The following is a 23,480-nucleotide window of genomic DNA, read 5'->3' on the forward strand; positions in this document are numbered from 1 at the left end:
CACAGTATGTATGCAGCAAACTTCTATCGTTTTCTTAATATGTAAGCTTGAAATTGCAGCAAATTTTTTTTTGCACTCAGTGAGTTGCAAATTAAAGGTCACATGGATTAAAGAATATTGGTGAAGGTCCCAAGTCTCTACGACTTCCGGTTCTCGAAATGAAATTTTTCCAAAAATGTATAATTTTTCAAGGGGAATAACTCCTTATCAGGGTAAATAACCTACTAATCGTTTGCCTTTATTAACATTGCCATCTGTTCCTGTACATAATGCCATTTTCAATTCTATTCTATCTCTAATATTTTTTAAGAAAAATGCAAATTAATAAAAATGCTTCAAGGGGATATAACTCTCAAAGGGGATGATGAAATCCTACACAGCCTCATCTGGTAATACGTCATAATAAGATCTATCGATGGTCAATATTTGGTCTTCATGACTTCAATAGAAACGGGGGGAGGGCATGTCAAAAAAATGTTGGAAGAAAAAAAAACATTAGAAAAACAATAAGGGTTTTCCTCACGAAGGGGAAAGACCTTAATAAAAGACAAAAGAGGAGGAAACCAAAGATTTGGTTCATGTAAATTCGAAGTTCAACAAGGAGTGCCTCGGAAAGAATGGACAGAGAATTAAGAATTATGACTTGAATAATCTGCATGTGTCTATTGTTTTTATTTTCGTTAGGTAGTTTCTTGTCGATCTATTGAGTTAAATAATTTGCAAATACTGATGTTTACAATTTGTTTTTTTGTTGTTCAGTAACACTACTGTCCCATGTCACAAGGAAGATTGAACCCGTTTAATATTCTTATCCCTGTTACATTCATGCAGTGTGTCCCCGTACCAAGTTTATTTGGTAGTTGCATGCCATTGGTTCATTACTGTCATATGTTTTTTTCTAATATTATTGTATAAAATATGCCGATAATTTTCTAGTTTGAATTGTTTCATATTTTTCATGTCGAAGTCTATGTCTTTATCATGCAGCTGACTATCCAGTATTATGTTTTCTCATTGTTGATGCCCTACCTATAATTACTGTCATCTTTGGGTTGTTGTTTTTTTAACTCTGTTAGATAGTGGTCTCATTTCAAATCAAATTACATCTTCTTACATCAAGGGAGTAATTTTGTTTAACCCACTTGAAAATGAGGGTTTGATGGACAGGGACAGTTATTAGATCTTCCAATGTGCCAGCTACGGACAACTCCAAGTGTTTTTACAAGTATGCTTTAAAGTTCAGAGAACGTGGTACTCTCAATACGCTAAGTCTTACATATATCCCGACAGGACGTGGCTGTGTATTTATACATCCCACACAACCAAATGTAAGCACTTCTCTAGCATAGCTTTTGTTGTGCGATTGAGAGGTCTAGGGATCGTATAATATTATATCCCAGTCCTCCCTTTATCCCGACAGGACGTGGCTGTGTATTTATACATCCCACACAACCAAATGTAAGCACTTCTCTAGCATAGCTTTTGTTGTGCGATTGAGAGGTCTAGGGATCGTATAATATTATATCCCAGTCCTCCCTTTATCCCGACAGGACGTGGCTGTGTATTTATACATCCCACACAACCAAATGTAAGCACTTCTCTAGCATAGCTTTTGTTGTGCGATTGAGAGGTCTAGGGATGCAATACTATTATATCCTAGTCCTCCCTTTATCCCGACAGGACGTGGCTGTGTATTTATACATCCCACACAACCAAATGTAAGCACTTCTCTAGCATAGCTTTTGTTGTGCGATTGAGAGGTCTAGGGGTGCATATACTATCATATCCCAGTCCTCCCTTTCACCTTATGAAATGTCGACTATGACACCGAATAAAATGCAAAAATCTAGCTGTCGAGTGGAGAAATTATATCGTATTTTTCTAGCAACTTTCTTGTGATGTGTCAATATAATAATAAGATTTTCTATCGAGAAAACTTTCAACAAGAGACCTAAATTACGTACAATGCTGTTGTTAAACCTGGCGACATATTCATTATAAACTTGAATGATTGTTCTAAAATTGGCTGTTGGCAGTTAATGTTCATAATTACGTGCAAATACACTCATATCAATAATAAAAGTATTAAGTCTCTCTGAAATTTTTGTCTGGCTCTGTCCCTTCATCTTGACTTATAGTTTTTCACAGTGATCTAATATCACTTGGCAAGGATTCTACGTTTTACAGAAAAACCTGGAAAAAACATAATATACTTGTATTTTGCCTATAGTGAATCTATCATTTGACCTTATGTTTTTATTTATATGAAAGTGTCATTTGATAAATATCTCATTGACGTATACAGGAATAAGTTGATGGGGGTTATAGTTTACAGTATAATAATGAATAATGAGCAAAACGTGCAGAATAAAGACCAGAATATAAAAAGAATAGAGAGAGAAAAAGGCCAAGCTAAGCAGACTAAGCAATAATTGCAAAGGGGGGGGGGGGGGGGGGGGGGGTAACTGAAAGGACGGACCTTCCATCTATACCCCATGCCTTGTATTTCCCTTCTTTCATATTTGATTTTTTGTAACACAATTATTTTCGATGCATTATTTGTGAATGAATTATTTTTCCACAAGCTCTTTACGACATCTGCTATAGTAGTCTCGTCGTTACTTCATACTGGAATGTACAAATGGCATGATAGGGAAATCATTGGTATTGTTTAATCCATTGGCGTAAATTCTTTTAAAAAAATAGAAATTTACCACTTTTTATAATTAAAACCTGGCAAAACAGTTTTGCGTGATATCAGTAAATTATAATTCTGTTTTAGAAACTATTAGATGAATATGGCTATTCGACAAAAGTAGGTCCAGGACTGATGTCTATACTACATGTCAAAATCTAATTTGCCGCGGTCTCAAATTTCAAAGATCTACCTTCGACATCCAAATACACTACCTTCTCCAAATACACTATACAAAAAACAAAGTCTGACGAGATTTGGCACATGAATAGTTTACGGGATATAAGGTGTTTAATCTACTATTAGCAGATTGTGTTTAATACATGACTTTGTTTACTGTTTGTGTTTAAAACATCTATAGTATTTGTGTTAAAAACATCTATATTGTTTGTGTCGAATACATGTGTTATACGTAAATACATGTATACTGTTTGTGTTACTTATAGATGATCACCACTTATAGATGATCGGTGATCATCTCAACGAGATTGATTTTCTCGCTTGAGCCGGGACGGCGAAAGCGAGAAAGGCAATCGAGTTGAGATGAAAAATGATAATCTTTTTATCGCTATTTTATCTATGACGACGTTGTCAATTTCATGTCAATTTCGTTAGCAACGCCACGTGCATGCTTAGTTTCCAGCGGTAATTTTCCATCTCAAGCGAGTAGCATGATATGAAAGTTATCACAAAAAAAGATCAAAGGAAAAATGCACAAAATAGCGATAAATATAAATACATGTATATTGTTTGTGTAAAATACAAGTATACTGTTTGTGTTTAATATACTGTAACAATGTTAATCATTTCGATTTTCTCAAGGTTTTTCATATGTAATTACTTATAAAATGTACTCGAGAAAAGTGAATATTTTTGACAGACAGAAGATAAAGGGACATACGAGAAGATTTAAGATCAGATTTAAAAGACGCACGTTATTCTTGATTCTATACCAAACTTGTTATAGTTGGCTGTTGATTGCTAAATGTCCAGTTGCAAATATTCTAAACATCTTGAGGACTGGCAAAAATGTGTACAACGTTGGGCGAGAAGTATTGTTTCAATGAGATTAATGAGTCATTTGTGATTGCTTAATGCCAGTAGCAAAAGTTTAATGCATATATATTGGAAAGGACAAGCACAAAGAAACAATAAATCGATAATCAAAAAAGATTAGGCGTTGCCAAGTTTTGAAATTCAAGCAACAAGTGTATGTCTCGCTGTTCCGTTAGTTTGAAAAGAGAATGAAAATAGTGAATAAAAACATTTTTATATTCTTGTAACTATAGCGAGAAATAATAGCAGACAACTCATTAATGCAAGAGGTGTTCTTCATACATGCTCGGTTGAAAGGTCCAAGTAGTCATGCCGAACCCTAAACAAATTCCCTTTTCACTACAAACAGCTGCGAAACCATATGTATTTTGTCGATTAATTCCCACCCATAGGAGTGGAAAATTCAGGAGATTGTTTATAATGAAAACACAAAACCTAAAATGCGACTTTTGTGTCTCCTGTGCAAATTATTACTTCCTTTCGGCAGAGACGACCGACTCCAATTAAGAGCAAGAATTCCAAATGCCAGGGAGTTGTTACTTGGGTTCTAACGTTCAGAGAGTGTGGCTCTATCACTACACAAGGCATCTGATTTAGATATTAGAAGTTATAGTTATAGCGAATATATTTAAGTAATAATGATTTATGTTTAAAATACACAATCAGCCGCTCATTATATACAGAGAAAATTGATTATGATTTTGACAATGTTTGAAGATTTGCACACTGATATATTCTGATAGTTTGCCCCAATTTACGTACAATTGCATTACATCAGCAAACGTGTAGCAGAAACTATTAAACTTCGTCAATCTGCGTCAGTCCTCTTGTGTGTTGCCAAGGAGTTAACGTCATGTTTTTGTGTTTTCTTTCTATAAACTGCAAACTCTCTTTGAAGACATATTAGGGAACGACCATTTAACTTGGTGGTAGGGTAGGGGTATGTTTTTCCCCGAAAAAGATATTCTGATCCCCAATTTGAAGAAAAAAATATTCTGTTTAAGTTTTGAAAAAAAAATGATTTTATTGACAGCGTTGAAAAACTAACTAAAATGTGTGGGAAAAAAACACAACCCACCCCCAGCCTAACTCAGAAAATGTAACAAAAACAGTTGGAAAGGCATAGACTCACATTGCATAAACGAACAAGAACGTTCCCTTTAATGATGAATGTTAAATTTAAACGAAAAGTCCCTTATCAAATGGCAAAATCAAAAACTGTCAAACATCAAAAGAATGAAATACAACCATTATTTTAAGAGCCATTATTTGGTCCCTGAAACAGTAAAAATAATAATAAAAATAGTTAAATTTATTAAGCCGTTGAAAGGTATGTTTAGATAAATGAGTTTCATATAATACGGACATGTACGGTAACCTATAATAGTTGATAATTTCTATGTCTTTTTGGTCTCAAGTGGAGAGTTGTCTCATTGGCAATCATACCACATCTTGATTTGTATACTCTAGCATTGAAAGGTCACTAGCAAAGCCGTATTGACATCCTATTTTAACTAAAGCTACAAATTACGTATAGTTTTTATACAACATAGATATGAGGATCAGCCTTACCAAAACATATTTTACATACAATAACACCGTACAGTGTGTAAATTACATCTTGTAGCAAACTATCATGTTTGGTGTTAAGCTGTTTCCAATATCTTAATAGTATTGGCAAGATCTCAAAATGAAGTTGTTTTGTCAGTTTGTGCAGTTTGGCACTTCATTCAAGAAGTTTGAAGCCATAACACAAATATATAAGAAAATTCCAAAAATATAAATAATGATGCAAGACAGACTTGTGAACATCTGAACAATGATTGAGGAAGATTAATGATACTTTATGATGATCGAATTTTAGAGGGGCCAAATATGAGACCTTATCATGAGAATCGATTATCTGGATTTACCTTCATGAGGCCACGATAAAACACGAAAAATTATTGGAATTAATAAAATTAGTTTCATGGCGAAAAACACAAACATTTGACTGAAGTATCGTTTTCCTCGATTTTCGAATACAGAAATATGCTTTCCTCTCTAAATTCGAACTAAGTGGTGATACTCTTTAATACTTTTGGAGAACCACCATTTCAGTCATGACTAACAATAGAACATAACGATAAAAAAGGATAACAAAAATAACTAGCTTTAGAAAAAGATTTGGATGGAAAGTCTTCTAATTGGTACTCATACTGCATCTTCTTACTAATATTGGTACGAGCATTTTCCGAAAGAGTGGTGGGTTAAACATGATTTTATAGCTAGTAAAACCTCCTTTTTGTATGACAGCTGTTTATAAATGCCTCATATTTACTAACTTGGTTGAGCAATCTAACCAGACATGGTCTGTTAGTTTCGTCGTATGAATTGTTTTACATTTGACATTTCAAGGCCTTTCATAGCTGTCTATGCAGTGTGGACTTTGCTCATTGTTGAAGGCCGTACAATGACCTGTTGTTATTAATTTCTATGTCATTTGGTCTTTTGTGCAGAGTTGTCTCATTGGCAATCATACCGCATTTTCGTATATTATGTTCATGTTTTGTCCCAAGTCAGAATGAATCTTCTTAGAATGGCGAAAAATACTAAAGGTACATTCAAACCAAAAAGTCTCAAAACAAACTGACACATTACAAATAACAAAAATGGCCATTAGACAACAACAATAAACAAAATACACTATAGAAAGAAAAAAAGACCTAGCAACACGAACCCGCCAAAAACTGGACATAATCTCATGTGCTCATGCAGAGCAATCACATCCGTCTTCAAATATTGCACCTGACAACATTCGATTAAATGGTACTAGAAATTAATACGCTAGTCTGAAATAACTATAGAAAAATTAGTCGAAATTTCTCCTATTTTCAGTTTATTGATCAATCATAACATTTTTTTACTATCATATACTATTGTATAGTTGATCTCACTACGTGTATGTTAAATTTTCAACCGGAGGAGAAAAGAAAAATACTTAGAAGTGAAAAACATCGATAATATCACAACATTTTACGTGAATTTTAAAATGTACCTCTAATGTAATGATGTTTCGACTTATGACCGTTTATACAATACAAGATATATTCCTTCAGCTAAAACATTGAATAAAAGTCGATACACTTTGTTGATTGTGTATGATTTACATCAGAGATGACATTTTAAAATTATAGATAAAATAAGGTGGCCAAAGGACACTGAATCGTATGACCTACATATAACAAACATGTATCATTTCTCATTATTCGTAAAATGATTGTGTAAAACAATTATTAAAGTTGTGAATGCAAACCCTTTCTATTTTTCATATTATTAGAAGTGCAAAATTGTAATTTTACGTACCCTTTTTAATCATATTGTAAAACTTGTGTTTTTAAAGACCTTTTAAAGAGGGTTCCTGCAGATAACATCTTTTTGATGTTTTATTTTCTTTGATCATTCAAAAGTACATATTTCACTACATGCAATAACAATTAATAGAAAGTAGTTCATTTGTAACATAATCTTAATAACAGTATTAAATCCTTCAGTCGGGAAGTAAACATTGTATTAAATAGGTATTAACATACATGTACATGTACATCCGTCTGTGTAACAATAATTTACGTCTCGTTGATTTAAACCAAGGCCGTTATTTGAATGTATTATTGTGACGAATAATTTCTTACGTGTACATAGTACCAATCTACATGTACCTGTTCCTGTTTGACTTGCTTCGTCACATTATAGTTTGATCTATTTATTACATGATATAAGACTACTTTTTCATTGTCGTAGGGCCACGTTTGTTTAATTTAAGCAATACTTTACCAATGGTAGCAATACTGGTATATATTTCTTTAATAATGCTCATAAAATCCAATCATTAAATAAAATTGAGAAAGGAAATGGGGAATGTGATTTAAGTTAAATATTTTTTTGTTATATGTAAAATTGAGAATAGAAATAGGGAATATGTCAAAGAGACAACAACCTGACTATAGAGCAGACAACAGCCGAAGGCCACCAATGGGTCTTCACGTGTTTGTATGAAATATATAACTTAAAAATATAAATGACAAATATGTCTGACTATGCACTTTACGGTATTGGGTTGTCACACTTGTTTTTCAGTAATGTTATGAGCGTATATATATCTTCTTTCTTCTTCTCCATTTCATTATATAACGCATTCTGGATATTACTACAGCATACACTCAAACGAACGGTTATGAGTGGCTAACAAGGTCCTTTATAACAGAACTTTAACCATGCAATCTAGGTGTATGATCTTCTTTCTTACTCAGAGTGCTTTCTATTCTTCTTCTTTTTTATATTTCTATACGTTTTTTTTGTTTTTTTTTACTTTGTTAGAGGTCGTACAGCGACGCAGCTGTTTACACCATTGTCTCTTGGTTTTAGGTAGATAGTTGTATCTTAGGCAATTATATCCCATCTCTTTTTTTTATGTTAACTTCAATTTGCTATGAACTGAATTGTTTAAATGTGTAGGGTGTATGAATATTATGAATAAATACATGGTAAAGTATGATTGATATGCTATAATTATTTGGAAATGAAACTGTTATCTTTATTATGAGGGGTGACTTGCCCCATGATCTCCAGTATTTAACAAACAGTATACGTCGTGGAAAATCGTGACATTCATTCAGAAAGTGTTCCTCACAGAGCAGTGAATATAAGGACATATGTTTGTCTTTTGACTTATTTTTTGTTTATATACAATGCATTGAGGTGTCTTTTTATAAACATACTGTTTCCCAGAGGTACGTAGTACAGCAGCTAGTATACATGTAACTTTACTAAACGAGTCAAAAGATACCAAAGAGACATTCAGTCATAAGCCAAGAAAAAAAACCCCAAAAAACTGATAATAGAAACTAAAGACTCAGCAACACGAACAACACCAAATGTAAAAATCAGACTTGTACGTGAATGGATGTACCATCATGGAATACATCTCTCATAATACAGCAGGCTATGGTATATTTATGGAGTTACATATAACACAAATAGGAAAATAAGTAACTATGACTTATTCATGATAGCTATTGAAGACCTATGGTTGTCTTCTGCTGTTGTCTGCTCTATGATCGGATTGCTGTCTCTGTGACACATACCCCATTTCCATTCTAAATTGTATCAAGTAATATCACATACCTCTTAGGATTATTCTCCATTTTATTCAACAAATGAAACTTAACAAATAATTTAACAATAAATATTACATTATATAGTCGACCTCGCAGGACTTTTATTGTAATTAATCGTATATCCTTTCATTGTAAATTCCAATATTGCTTCTAAATAATCTATAACAACTCTATCGGCCCATGAAAGAGCTGCAATGTCGTCTAAGAATCCGCCATGACCGCCATATTTGGGCATCAGCATGAAAAAGTTAGGATAATATTTGAATAGATCTAATGGAATGTGTTTATTAGAATGTAGAGGGTCGTCCTCACTGGAAATAAATAACAATGGCACCGATATATCGTCCACATCTCTAAGCGGATTATTTCTATCCCAGAATTCCTCTAAATCACTATACCCGTACATTTGACAAAACACAGCTTCATCAAACTGTTTGTATGTCCAAGCTTTCAGAGCTTTTGGAACATCAATAATTTTCGTTAAAGCTTTCGCGTGTTTCCAAACAACTCTCTTTAATAAAGTTAAAAATAAAAGGTCATATATACCATGTAATTTCGTTGACGTTCTATGAGCAACTTCAAAGGAAGCAGAAACGCTAACTCCAGCGCTGATTTGAGCAGACGATCCAAATTCACCAAGATACGAGAGTAAACATTCACTTCCGGTTCCGTATGAGACGCATGTTACAAGTGCTTTTGGATATTTACCATTTATGTATTTAATAACTTGCCTGAAATCTGAGGGATCACCATAGCTTTGTAGTTTTGGGGTTGTTAAAAAAGAATTTCCAAGTCCTCTCCTATTAAAAACAACTGGTTGAAATCCTCGTTTGGATGCGTATTGACATATTTTAGAAAGCCCGCCTGCAGTTCCACACAGTCCTGGAATAACTATTAACACCGTTCTTCTTTTCTTTCGGTGAAGATGTAAATTTACAACCCAATCTAACGCTACCACACCCCTATCTTTCAACTGTAGATATTCTCGTTTAAACTGAACACTGCATTGTGGAATAAAAAACGGTAAAAATGTCTGAATATGTTTATTTCTAATCCAAAAGGGAGGCGAAAACTGACGAGTCGCTAGTCTACACTTTTTAATAAGATGTGACGCTAAAGTCGATTCTTTAAAATATAATCTTGGATAAACTTCGGTAGTTTGTAATAAAGATTTTATGTAACATAAAGCACTCCATAAAATAGTTCCAATTATTGCAACATAAAATGGTAAATATATAATCGTATAAAATGCTAACATATTAGGAGACTCTGATTTTTCTTTCACTTCTTCACCTTTCTCTCTCTCCGGTATTGATAATCCAAATGATAAGTTGTAAATATTTGATAATGTAATGTCCAGTTTCGGAAAACATCGCCTTACGGGCAGAAAACACTGTTCGCTGATCATTTGAACCGTAATAACGCTGTCATCAGTTATAACTTCAATGTCACGCGTCAATGAACAATATAACTCCGCCTTATTAAAGGGGTCGCTGTTTCTTTATGTAATGTCAGAGATATAATGTGAAGTGATCAACCGCTCTGTTACGTCTGTAAAAATATTGGAAAAATAATTATATTAATATATTGACTCTCTACCAATCAGGATACAGAGACTTACTCCAAATCAGTTTTAATACAATAAGAGAAATCCAATTTTGTTGCGATAAACAACGAGAAGTGTGAATTACTTTCGTTTGATATCACAACGATCGTGATTAAACAGATTTGATTAACATTCCTCAATGAAATATCCTGTCAGTATTATCTTAAGTATGTCTTATCAACATATAGGTATTCATTTTACAGAATTTTAGATTCTTTCTTGCATGTAAGTTGTAGCAGTTGATTTATCACAGAAGCAGATAGTCTCTATCAATCATTACGTCTTATGTTTCAAAAGAAATTTTTAAATTAGCTGTTTCTTATAATTATTTATAAACGGAATTATGTATCTACTATTTATATTGTGGGTGTGGGACATTTTTTTTTCTCCCAAAAAAATCGACTTCTCCTGAAAATAAGTACTCCAGAAATAAAAGTTTGTTTCTATTGAAAGTTGAAGGAGCTACCATTTGATTCTTGTCAATGTTGTCTGGCATTTTCATTTTTAGTGGTAATTTCTGTCCTGTCTTTTTACTTTCCACTCTATTTTTTTTAAAGTTTATTCTGACTTTCTTTTACATAAATAATCATCCTGCATTTTTTTTATTTGGCAAAGTGTGTAATCCTGCATTTTTTTACTCAAACTCCTGTCCTGCATTTTTTTAAAATCTAAATTTCAACTTCGCCGCAACCACCACCCCACCCCTGAAAATGCAATTTCCCAAAATAAATAATTTATATTTAGGTCGAAAATATTGTCTGGCCTGAGTTTAAAAGACCAAATGTTCCAGCACAAAGGTTTGTTATATAAGAGCGAAAAGCAATAACAACACACACCACCCACTGGACTATAAGGGCTACAGACTACATAAAATGGACTCCGGATATACATAATGTTACTTGGTTAAACATGGGTTTCTAAAGTTTAACATCCACCCTGAACTGCTTCAGTAGTGTATATGTAACAGCACATTAGAACAAACTGTCGAAATCAGTTCAAAAGGAAAAGACTTATCATGTAGAAAGGTACTATAAACATGCAATTATAAAACATAACAGAACAATTGAAAGACAGAAATTACTTATACTCTAATACATGTTTTATGTTCTGTTTAAAACATGTTCATGTATGAGGGGGAGGACAGGGGTAAGGAAGACAGGGAGAAAGGGATAGGAGAAAGGAGAAAGGGTGTGGGAGAAAGGAGAAAGGCGGTAGGAGAAAGGAGAGGAAGGCTGGGAAAAAGGAGAAAAAATAAAATATCTCTCCTTTTAAATAAATTTTTTTGTAATATTTCAAGAAAAAATATCTCAAAAGGAGATGTTTTATTCTAATGGGAGAAAGGAGAACGGGGGTAGGAGAAAGGAGAAGACGGGTGGGAGAAGGGAGAAGGATACCCCCCTGTCCTCCCCCTTATGTATTATACACAATTTATTTTAAAAAATGCATATTTTGTTGTATATTAGAACCTATGTCACAGTTATGCTCTATCGTAGGACATGTAGAAAAGTCGGAACAGATCTCAACTTCAGTAGTTTTAAGAATATCATTCCTGATTCATTTTACTTTGGTCCAGTTTATTGACTCATCAGAGCTTTTAAATATAAAAACTATCATATTACCTAACAGTTATATACGATCTCTGAAGGAGAGATTCTGTGATGATTCAAGTCAGTTTTTAACGTCGGCATTTATTTTCCATCTTTATATACATGTGTTGAGTTGTATAACCTTGATAATACGTACGTTAATTCTTTGCTTTTTTATCTTCGGTTTATTTTTCCTGCGTGATATTCGCTTAACGTTTTTTGTCGAAGTCGTGATTAGAAAAAGATTATTACAGCCATTCATTTTATATCTAGACCAATCTAGTGAAACACAAATTAAAAAAAAACTGAAAATAATATATCTAAAATATTTTAAATTTAGCTACTTAAGTATTAATGGAAACATGAACACAATTATATTATGTGGATGTCTACACCCTCGTCCTAAGTTCTCTGTATATATTTAGTCCAATTGTCATTAATTATGTATCACATCTCATAAATGGAAAAAAAAGAAAACTTCATAACAAATTTAATAAGCATTTAAATATAATATCGTGAAATTGTTGCATGGCGACAATCTGCACTTTTATATTAATTTTTCAGCAGCAGTCGTAATCAAAACAAATTATATAGTATTACCTTTTATTATGTAATATTCATTTATTTATGTCTCTAAAAAGTCGAAACACCGTACGTGTTATATCGTAAATATTATGCTAACTATATTTTATCATTTTTGTATAAGGTATATATTCCATGTATTCGATCCCGGATTTAAAAGATAGTAATTTGATCGTATATCTTCATGCTTGATTTGAATTTTTAAATTTACGTATGTTTATATAAACGCACTCAAATCTTTCATTCTTCGGGATTAATAAACCTATTTTTTATTTTTTTATTTTGTTTATCAAACGTAAAACATAACTGCCAATGAAGTGGGTACGTTATTTTGCTAATATAGCCAATTAAACTAAGTGAAACTTGATTTATATTTCAATTTCATGTATAGCTGAACGACCACTGATTTTGAACAAATATGATTAAATCGACGTCAGACGCCATTACAAAGTTTAGAAATAACATTGAAAGTTCATAGTCATTATATAATTTGATTATGGATAAAAACGTACGAAATGTAATGTTGACCATCCGTTCTCAAGGGAGAAATATCGTACGCGATGTATCCGTGTGAACCGAAACTCCTCGCTACATATACATGTGTAAAATATGACAACAAAATATTTTAAAGGAAAATTGACATCTATCTTGCTAGAAAATAAACCATTTAAAGCTTTGCTTATTGCTGATGGCATCGTGGCTAGCTACGTTCAGTTGTCGTCTGGTGGATACTAGATATATATGTCTCATTGTGGCAATCATACCCCACCTTTTTTATTTTTATAAGATGAAGATCTCAGAAAATTGGTTGTTTTATTCCCGCCATACCTAAGCCAGGAACCTGTTGTTCAGTAGTTGTCGTTTGTTGATGTGGTTCATAAGTGTTTCTCGTTTCTCGTTTTTGTATAGATTAGACCATTAGTTTTCCCGTTTAAATGATTTTTTGGGCACTTAATAACTTTCTGCTCGATTCGAGCCAATTCTCCGTGTGAAAACCGTACTTTGACCTACAATGGTTTTTCTTTTACTGTGACTTAGATGGAATGTTGTCTCATTGGCACTCATACCACATCTTCTTATATCTATAGATATATTAATTTTCTGTCCCAATAGTTATCAAAGGTACCAAGATTATAATTTAGTACGCCAGACGCGCGTTTCGTCTACATAAGACTCATCAGTGACGCTCATATCAAAATATTTATAAAGCCAAACAAGGTCAGGATGGATGATTGTGATTGGCTGTTTAACATTCATGGGTTGGTGTGGGGGTGGGGTGGAGGGGTTGGGATTGGTGCATATTCAGAACGATATTAAGGTGAAATAAATTGCAACGTCCGAGCTTTATACTAGACCAACATGCCAATTTAAACGTGCTATTTCAACGACATATATTATATAACAAAGTGATAGTTCACAGAAAAAAAATGTAACCTCGTTATTCCGACTTCTAGCCAATCGGTCTTTGCTCTTACCCTTTACTCGCAGTAATTACCCTTTGACCTTGACCTCCCGACCTCCAGGCGTACAACCGATCACATGACAACCGAGACGGTTTCCAACCATTGAGGAATCTTGGCAGTGGTTGTATTTAATTACACATGCAACTTTGTTGAACATGTACATATATTTCATTTGCGAATGCAACTGTTACAGTTGATTGTAAATCTAATAATCTTTGATAGTCGTTATAAAATTTATTGACTTCGCTGAATAAAGAGGTTAACTTATACTCAGGACTTATACCATAGACACATACATGTATCTATTGTTGACCTCTTAAAATTGTCCTTTTTTCATCGTTGGGCATTTAATATGTTAATTCAATATGAAAAGTTACTGAAGCATTTTGTCATTTAAAATTTTACATTTATATATATTTCAGATTGATTAACAAACGTAGTACGTACATATAGTCCTGAGGGGGCAGAAAGGTCGGTAACCGGACACCTAACTTAAACAGCTGTGGACACGCACTTCATCACATGTCATTTTAGTAATTGAATAAACTCCAAATTGTCCGTGTATTTTGTTTTCCAGACGTTCTGCCCAGAGCTGTTTTATTTGATATATTTATATTGTAGATCATATTTTTTAATCTGGTATAAATGCACCTTTTCACTTAATAAAACATTTTTCATGTTCACTTATTCATTTAAACAAACTTTAAGAATGAACTAAAATTGAAATAAGCATACAAATTATTAGGTGTGTCTCATAAATTAAATATTTATCAACGAGGCAGTAACAAAAAAACGAAATGATTTGTTCGACTTTAAAATGCAGGGTGAGGCCAAAATATGTCACTATTTAGAGTTTAGTAGTTTCGTCTGCATCAAATAGATATATTTATTCTTTGGATGCAATAAACTGCATGTTTATTCTGTGATTTTTTCTAATTCAAAGAAAAATCTTTCACATTTTACAATATCTGTTTCTAAATATTAGTAAAATTAAAAGTTAAAGGAACCGATTACCAGTCCCATTCTATAACGTTGCCTAAATTGTTGGTGCACCCACCCATCCCCTTTTATCAAAACCATAGACCCCCCTTTGTCAATCAATACTTTGACTACATATTTGCCATCTCTTGGACATATAATTATCATTGATCAGATTTGATATCTAGTTATTAAATACATACATGTAGATTGTTGTTAAAAGTTGACGTTGTGTGATTATTTAAGTTTTATAGATAATTGAGTAAATGCATAAAAAATCTCAAATACTGACCTTAGCAGAATTTCAAAAGATCTTCAAAATTCATCAACACAAAAATGAAGCTTCCATCAGTAACCATCAGTATAATCTATTTCCCTGCAACTTTGAACCTTTTTAAATATATAAATTGAAGAACGTCGATTGCATGTTTATACTGAAAAAAAATATTAAATGGACTGTAGATCACTGTAGACAAAGTACATTGTATGTCTGCAAGGTCACAGGTATTATATGATAAGTATTATAGATTAAGACGATTTGTTTACACGTTTTCAAATTATTTATATGACCTTATTTCTTACGACACGAGTCACATTAGTACGGAAGTCGGTTACTGTTTATAATATATACTATAGATATTCGAGAAGCATAATTAAATCAATGTTCTTTAAAAGACCGCACATTACAGAATTTCTTTAATGGATAAATAGATTAGTGTTTAACGTTCAGCAGCAATACACACGCATATTATGGCGAGACATGTTAATCTGAAATGATCAAGAACCCAGCAGAGTACTAAACCGACATCCCGATATCTAGTTGACAAAGTATAACCGTTTGCAAACAGATTATGCCACCAACTAAGACACATTATTCCAGTTCAAAGTTATTCGGTCTTTGGTCTTAGTTCTAAATATTGCGTGTTTGTCATGGCTGGGGGTAGAACCCACAATTCCCCCACTCGTGGCGCGCACCTTAATCATTACTCTATTTATAAATAATAATAAACATATTTATCAGTGAATGATTGAATGCTGTTGGAATATAAACGGCGGATGTCAAAAGAGAATTAAATAATAATCATGGGTGCCCGTCTACATTTGTGTGCTTTACAATACCTACAATTTAGTGTTATTGAAATGAAAGATTACATTGAATGGCATAAACCTACATGCACCCAAGTTAATAAATTGTAGCCATATTAGCGAATACCTGTTCCATTTCTTCATTAGGAAACCACATTCACACAGGCTAGTGATGCAACCAACAATTGAGACCACTTAATGCAATACATCCCAGTTTGGTGCCATTTAAACAATGATTCTGTTATGCATGCTTTATGTTTCTATCTATGCAAGGTTGTGGTATAAAAAACACACAATGTTTACATTGAAAACTGGCGAATTCATTTCAAACGCACCCAATTGGTTGTAAAGAAAAGTTACAGGAAAAAATATCAGGACGGGATGGTTGCCGGATGTGTCCATTTCGCGTTTTCGCGTTTTCGTGTTTTCTCCTTTCACTTTGCAAACGCGAAATCGGAAAACCGAGAATTCGAGAAATCAAGAAAAATGGGAAATAGGGTAATCAAGAAATAGGGAAATCGAGAAATAGGGAAATCTAAAAATCGGGAAATCGAGAGAGCAAAAACGCGAAACACGAAAGCGAAAACGCAAAATGAATTTCACGATTTCGCTTTCTCGATTTCCCGATTTCCCGATTCCTCAATTTCTTGATTTCGCTTTCTTGATTTCCTGATTTCCCGATTCCTCAATTTCTTGATTTTGCTTTCTCGATTTCTCAAATTTCCCGATTTCGCGTTGGAAAAGTGAGAGGAGAAACAGCGAAAACACGATAAGGGGACATGGCCGCATCCGGCTACCATACTAGGGTGGACAGACGACAGTTTTTATAAGGTGTTCTTACTTTTTGAATTGACAATAGAGGCAAAAAGTTCTATATAAAATGTACATCAGTGCCATGGGTGGATCCGGAAAATTTCTAAAAGGGGGTCCCAACCCTGGATAAAGAGGGATTTCAACTACATGCCCCCATTCAAATGTATTTGTCGTCAACATAATTGGGTGAAAGGGGGAGGGTTCAACCGAATAATTCACAGGGTGATTAGACAAACACACATATGACCTTGACTATAAAGAAAATACCTAACGTCCATGACTTTAAAGACATTATATAATGACCTTGACTATAATGACATTATCTCATGACCTTGACTAAAATAACATTATCTAATGACCTTGACAATAATGACATTATCTAATGACCTTGACTATAATGACATTATATAATGCATGACCTTGACTATAGAGAAATCACCTTCATATCTGTGCATTTACAATAAAATACATCAGATGTTCCAATTCGAACTTCTTACAAAAATGTGAAATCGATGAATGATAGTTAAATCATGTACAAAAAACGAATTTAATATCTCTGAGGAATAAAAATATATACTTGGAATTTTCTTTATCTCATTTAAGGCACTGTACTATATGTTTATGTATGGTTTCTAGAAAAAAATGCTATACTCTTTTTAAGCTTACTTTCTATGATGACTTTTGGTTTATCGTCAATTTAACATGCAAAATAACATTATCTAAAGTTGCATCGTTCAGCGTTTTGCTTATATACATATTACGTAATTAGTTTTCTTTGGGGATTGAGAGAGTACAAAATAATTCATTCTTTATTATAACTGCAGTAAGCGTTTTCATTGAAAAACACTTGATGAGGTAATTGGAATAAAAGTGTTATTACTAAACTTGTTGGCATTAATTGAGTGATAGAAATGGATAACATATGTATCATACGCATCTATAGGCTTAAGTGAAATCACTAGTTAGTATAATATCCGTACAACAAACCTCAGAGGCGGATTTAGGGGGGGGGGGGGGGGGCAGGGGGGGCAGTGAAAAAACAATGTGAATTCAGTTTTTTTTTATTCTACATTGAACTTTTGATGTCGACCCTTACGTTGATAAACGAGAGCCATGATTCTCGACCCTGCAACTTTGAACTAAAATACATTTGTTTCACTATGATATTTAAATAACTAATGGAAACTCATACTAACAGACTTAAGAGCGGGTTCAGCCATAGGCCTATGATAGGGTTATAAATATTTAGTACAGAGATTTGCAAATACTCAGATCTAATTGAAAAATTAAGGTAGCGAAGATCGGTGTTTATCTATAATTTATTGAGACTGCATTGTATCTTGTACGTCACTTTATTTCGTCAGCTGCTAGGCAAAATTACCGTCTTACACAATTTCAATCGGTAAATATTTAAACTGTGAATAACTTCTTCACAGTATTTTTAATATTTGATTACTTTGAATAAGAAAAATAGCGAAGTTTGTTAATTAAAGTTTTATATACTTGTCGATACAATCTGATAATTGTTACGTACCTGTATCTCCATTATAATTAGTTTTGATTGATTTTCTATTACCAGAACAATAAATCATATAAACATGTAAAAAGGAAAGTGTATATGCCATTAATCCTTACAAAGTTGGATAATTATACTTCAAATAGCACCATTTTAGTTGAATAAATACATGTGTAATAAGTATGTAGCTTTTAATAGATATACGAAACTGTATAGCATTTCTTATTCGGAAAGAGTGTTTATTTGCAATGTCGCTTACAGGAGGGTCTTGATGATTTTTTTTTGATTTTTTGTGGGGGAGGGGGTGTCTCAGTCGCGGATCAAGGGGGGTCGAGGTGTTGAATCCCCTTTGCTGTGGATGATCGTTGCGTTTAAATGAAGCCATATGATTGCAAACATTCCCTTTCTACTGGGTTGGGAACCCTCTTTTTAAAATGACTGGATCCGCCCATTGATCTTCATTTGTGTTCTTTAAATTAATACGTTATTTTTTTCCCTTTTTTTGACAATTATGGTTTATTTAAAAAAAATCAATTAGCACCGGAATACACTTTATTCTTTCTTTTGTTTGTCATTTATTCTGCACATTTTAACCATTATTCTCTCTACTGTTAACCGCATCCAGACCCTCTTTATATAGGGAAGCTTCTCACTCTCTCTAGCCTACATCTTTATTGAGGATTCAGACCAAGGACGGTATAGATAGCTGATAGTTTACTAATCGTCGTTATAAGAGGGGAGGTTTTATTTAGATAAAAATGGAAGTATTCAGTGTTTTATCATCGGGATAATTATTGCTCATTGTGAAAATGTAAAGATTCGACAAGAAATCATCCTATTTGTGCATGCGTTTCTGCTGCACATGTGTACAGATGTAAAGATAAGACAAGAAATCGTCCTATTTGCGCATGCGTTTCTGCTGAATAGATGTACAAATGTAAAGATACGACAAGAAATCGTCCTATTTGCGCATGCGTTTCTGCTGCACATATGTACAAATGTAAAGATACGACAAGAAATCGTCCTATTTGCGCATGCGTTTCTGCTGAACAGATGTACAAATGTAAAGATACGACAAGAAATCGTCCTATTTGCGCATGCGTTTCTGCTGAATAGATGTACAAATGTAAAGATACGACAAGAAATCGTCCTATTTCCGCATGCGTTTCTGCTGCACATATGTACAAATGTAAAGATACGACAAGAAATCGTCCTATTTGCGCATGCGTTTCTGCTGAACAGATGTACAAATGTAAAGATACGACAAGACATCATCCTATTTATAATTATAATTCCTTAGTGAACTAAAATGATAACTCATTATACATGATTATAATCTGATTTGATCCGATTTTGGTTTCTTCAAAGGAAAGCCATAGTAGGCTGGCTTGGAAAATTATCACATGAATGACATACTGTTAATTCGGTTCTGTCAGAAGTTTTTATCCAGAAACCTTACGTTCCGTTATTGTGTGGAAACGTTGACGTAGTTCCGTTATAATAGATAAATCCTAGTTAATTATTTTTGACACATATACGCGGCTATTAATGAAATAAGTACGTAAGTATGTACCAAACAATAGTTTGTTGAAGATCAGGAGAATATATGCGAAGGATTACCAAAGAGATATTCAAATCCATATGACGAAAATAAACTAACAATGCCATCGGTAAAAACGAAAAACGACAAAAGGACAAACAACAGCTAACACAAAACACCGGCTACATAAAAAAAAAAGACCAAAGAAAACGAACCCCCATCAAAAACCAGGTTATGTAGTGATCTCATGTGCTCCCGAAAGGTAAGTGATCCTTCCCCACAAGCGACACCCGTCGTGTTACTCCTTTAAACAACGATAATATGTTATATCAATTAATAAGGCATCGCATCACACAATAGCGAATTTGTAATTGACTCTATATTTTAAACATGTTTTGTGAGATCTCAACCCTCACCCTATACCTCTACCCAATGTAGAATAAAAAAACATACACCAATATGCACAGTAAAAAGCAGTTAAAAAGAAATCAGTCCGATGTCAGAATAAAAACAGAAGAAACTAAGTAAAATGACTATACATAAAAAAGGACTTCTTTTTAGATATGAGCTTGTATGTCCCGTTCCTGCCACTAAGTGTGTTTCACATAGATATGAGCTTGTATGTCCCGTTCCTGCCACTAAGTGTGTTTCACATAGATATGAGCTTGTATGTCCCGGTCCTGCCACTAAGTGTGTTTCACAAGTCCTTTATTCTGTCATGAGCTTGTATGTCCCGTTCCTGCCACTAAGTGTGTTTCACAAGTCCTTTATTCTGTCATGAGCTTGTATGTCCCGTTCCTGCCACTAAGTGTGTTTCACAAGTCCTTTATTCTGTCATGAGCTTGTATGTCCCGTTCCTGCCACTAAGTGTGTTTCACAAGTCCTTTATTCTGTCATGAGCTTGTATGTCCCGTTCCTGCCACTAAGTGTGTTTCACAAGTCCTTTATTCTGTCATGAGCTTGTATGTCCCGTTCCTGCCACTAAGTGTGTTTCACATAGATATGAGCTTGTATGTCCCGTTCCTGCCACTAAGTGTGTTTCACATAGATATGAGCTTGTATGTCCCGTTCCTACCACTAAGTGTGTTTCACATAGATATGAGCTTGTATGTCCCGTTCCTGCCACTAAGTGTGTTTCACATAGATATGAGCTTGTATGTCCCGTTCCTGCCACTAAGTGTGTTTCACATAGATATGAGCTTGTATGTCCCGTTCCTGCCACTAAGTGTGTTTCACAAGTCCTTTATTCTGTCATCGATCCTTTGCTTCTTCATTCATTTTGAATTCAAACTTTTGTTCGGATATTTCGTTTGTGCTTTAAGAAGTTGATCTTACTCTTGATACATAAGCATATATATATATAAGATCGATAATTAGATTAATTTGTTCCGTAAGGTAAAATGGCATGTGTTCATCTGATAAAAAAATTACGAAACATGACATCTGATAAAAAAAATTACGAAACATGTCATCTGATCAAAAGTACTGAACATGTCATCTGATTACAGTTACTGAACATGTCATCTGATCACAATCACTGAACATGTCATATGATTACAATTACTGAACATGTCATCTGATCAAAAGCACTGAACATGTCATATGATTACAGTTACTGAACATGTCATCTGATCAAAAGTACTGAACATGTCATATGATTACAGTTACTGAACATGTCATCTGATCACAATTACTAAACATGTCATATGATTACAATTACTGAACATGTCATCTGATCAAAAGTACTGAACATGTCATCTGATTACAATTACTGAACATGTCATCTGATCACAATTACTGAACATGTCATCTGATCAAAAGTACTGAACATGTCATCTGATTACAATTACTGAACATGTCATCTGATCACAATCACTGAACATGTCATATGATTACAATTACTGAACATGTCATCTGATCAAAAGTACTGAACATGTCATCTGATTACAATTACTGAACATGTCATCTGATTACAATTACTGAACATGTCATCTGATCACAATCACTGAACATGTCATATGATTACAATTACTGAACATGTCATCTGATCAAAAGTACTGAACATGTCATCTGATTACAATTACTGAACATGTCATCTGATCACTGAACATGTCATATGATTACATTACTGAACATGTCATCTGATCAAAAGTACTGAACATGTCATATGATTACAGTTACTGAACATGTCATCTGATCACAATCACTGAACATGTCATATGATTACAATTACTGAACATGTCATCTGATCAAAAGTACTGAACATGTCATCGGATTACAATTACTGAACATGTCATCTGATCACAATTACTGAACATGTCATATGATTACAATTACTTAAACATGTCATCTGCTCAAAAGTATTGAACATGTCATCTGATCAAAAGTACTGAACATGTCATATGATCAAAAGTACTGAACATGTCATCTGCTCAAAAGTACTGAACATGTCATCTGATTAAAACTGCTGAACATGTCATCAGATTGCAATTGCTGAACATGTCATCTGATCAAAAGTACTGTCATCCAATCACAATTACCGAAGATGTCGTTCCATCACAATTACTGAACATGTCATCTGATTACAATTACTGAACATGTCATCGGATCACAATTGCTCAACAAGTTATCAGATCAGAATGGCTGCATATGATTGTCATCAGATTAAAATTGGTTAAACATGTCATCTGATCACAATTGCATCATGACTGGTATGATGATAGATTTGTATTTGCACTACAGGAAAACAGTAAGAGCAACTGCATAGACATACACCACCTCCCCCACCCCCAAAAAAAGAGAAGCAAAAGTGAGAGAAAAAAGTGAACAAAATGAAATATAGGAGGGGATGAAGTAAAATTACTTATTATAATCGATTAAAATCTAACTTATTAATTTTGATTTATGAATTTTGTTTTTAATTTAAACTTTTAATTATATAACCTTAATTTACATTTGTGCAAAAATGAAAGATGTGATCAGCATACATGTAATCTACATACATGTTATAACAGCAGGGGCGGATCCAGCCATTTTAAAAAGGGGAGCTTCCCAACACAGAGTAAAAAAGGGGGGGGGTGTTCCAACTATATGCCCCCATTCAAATGCATTGATCGTCAAAAAAGGGGGGATTCCAACCCCTGGATCTGCCAATGAACAGTGACATTTACAGTTACAGAATAATTGAAAAATTCACTGCAATTTGAGCAATTGAGGCGCAGCTGTTATAAATTCACATGATTAATATAATATAATATGAAATACTCACATATTATTCCGTGAGACGGTTGCAAATGAAAAGTTAATCGGTATCGACACAGGTGAAATCAGATTATAAAAGATCATTTTTCAGGAAGTCATTAAAATTACTTAACTACTAGTGTGTTTGTTTAATAATACCTAT

At 33.6% G+C, this 23,480-nt stretch overlaps 1 protein-coding gene across 4 annotated transcripts; it reads right to left on the reverse strand.

The window, feature by feature from the left end:
• Window positions 1-8,917: 8,917 nt before the first annotated feature.
• On the reverse strand, window positions 8,918-23,480 carry LOC139527372 (protein ABHD15-like). Of its 4 annotated transcripts, XM_071322783.1 has the most exons (3): window positions 23,346-23,480; window positions 15,415-15,512; window positions 8,918-10,458 (listed from the first exon to the last, which is right to left on the reverse strand). In XM_071322783.1, exon 3 carries the CDS (start codon window positions 10,313-10,315, stop codon window positions 8,984-8,986), a length of 1,332 nt encoding a protein of 443 aa, XP_071178884.1. In that variant the 5' UTR covers window positions 10,316-10,458; window positions 15,415-15,512; window positions 23,346-23,480; the 3' UTR covers window positions 8,918-8,983. The 4 variants fall into 4 exon arrangements, with proteins under 4 accessions (XP_071178884.1, XP_071178886.1, XP_071178885.1 ...); XM_071322785.1 differs by lacking the exon at window positions 15,415-15,512; XM_071322784.1 differs by lacking the exon at window positions 23,346-23,480 and having other exon boundaries at window positions 15,415-15,542.

The sequence above is a fragment of the Mytilus edulis genome, chromosome 6, assembly GCF_963676685.1.
Source record: "Mytilus edulis chromosome 6, xbMytEdul2.2, whole genome shotgun sequence".
Taxonomy (NCBI): Eukaryota; Metazoa; Mollusca; class Bivalvia; order Mytilida; family Mytilidae; genus Mytilus; species Mytilus edulis.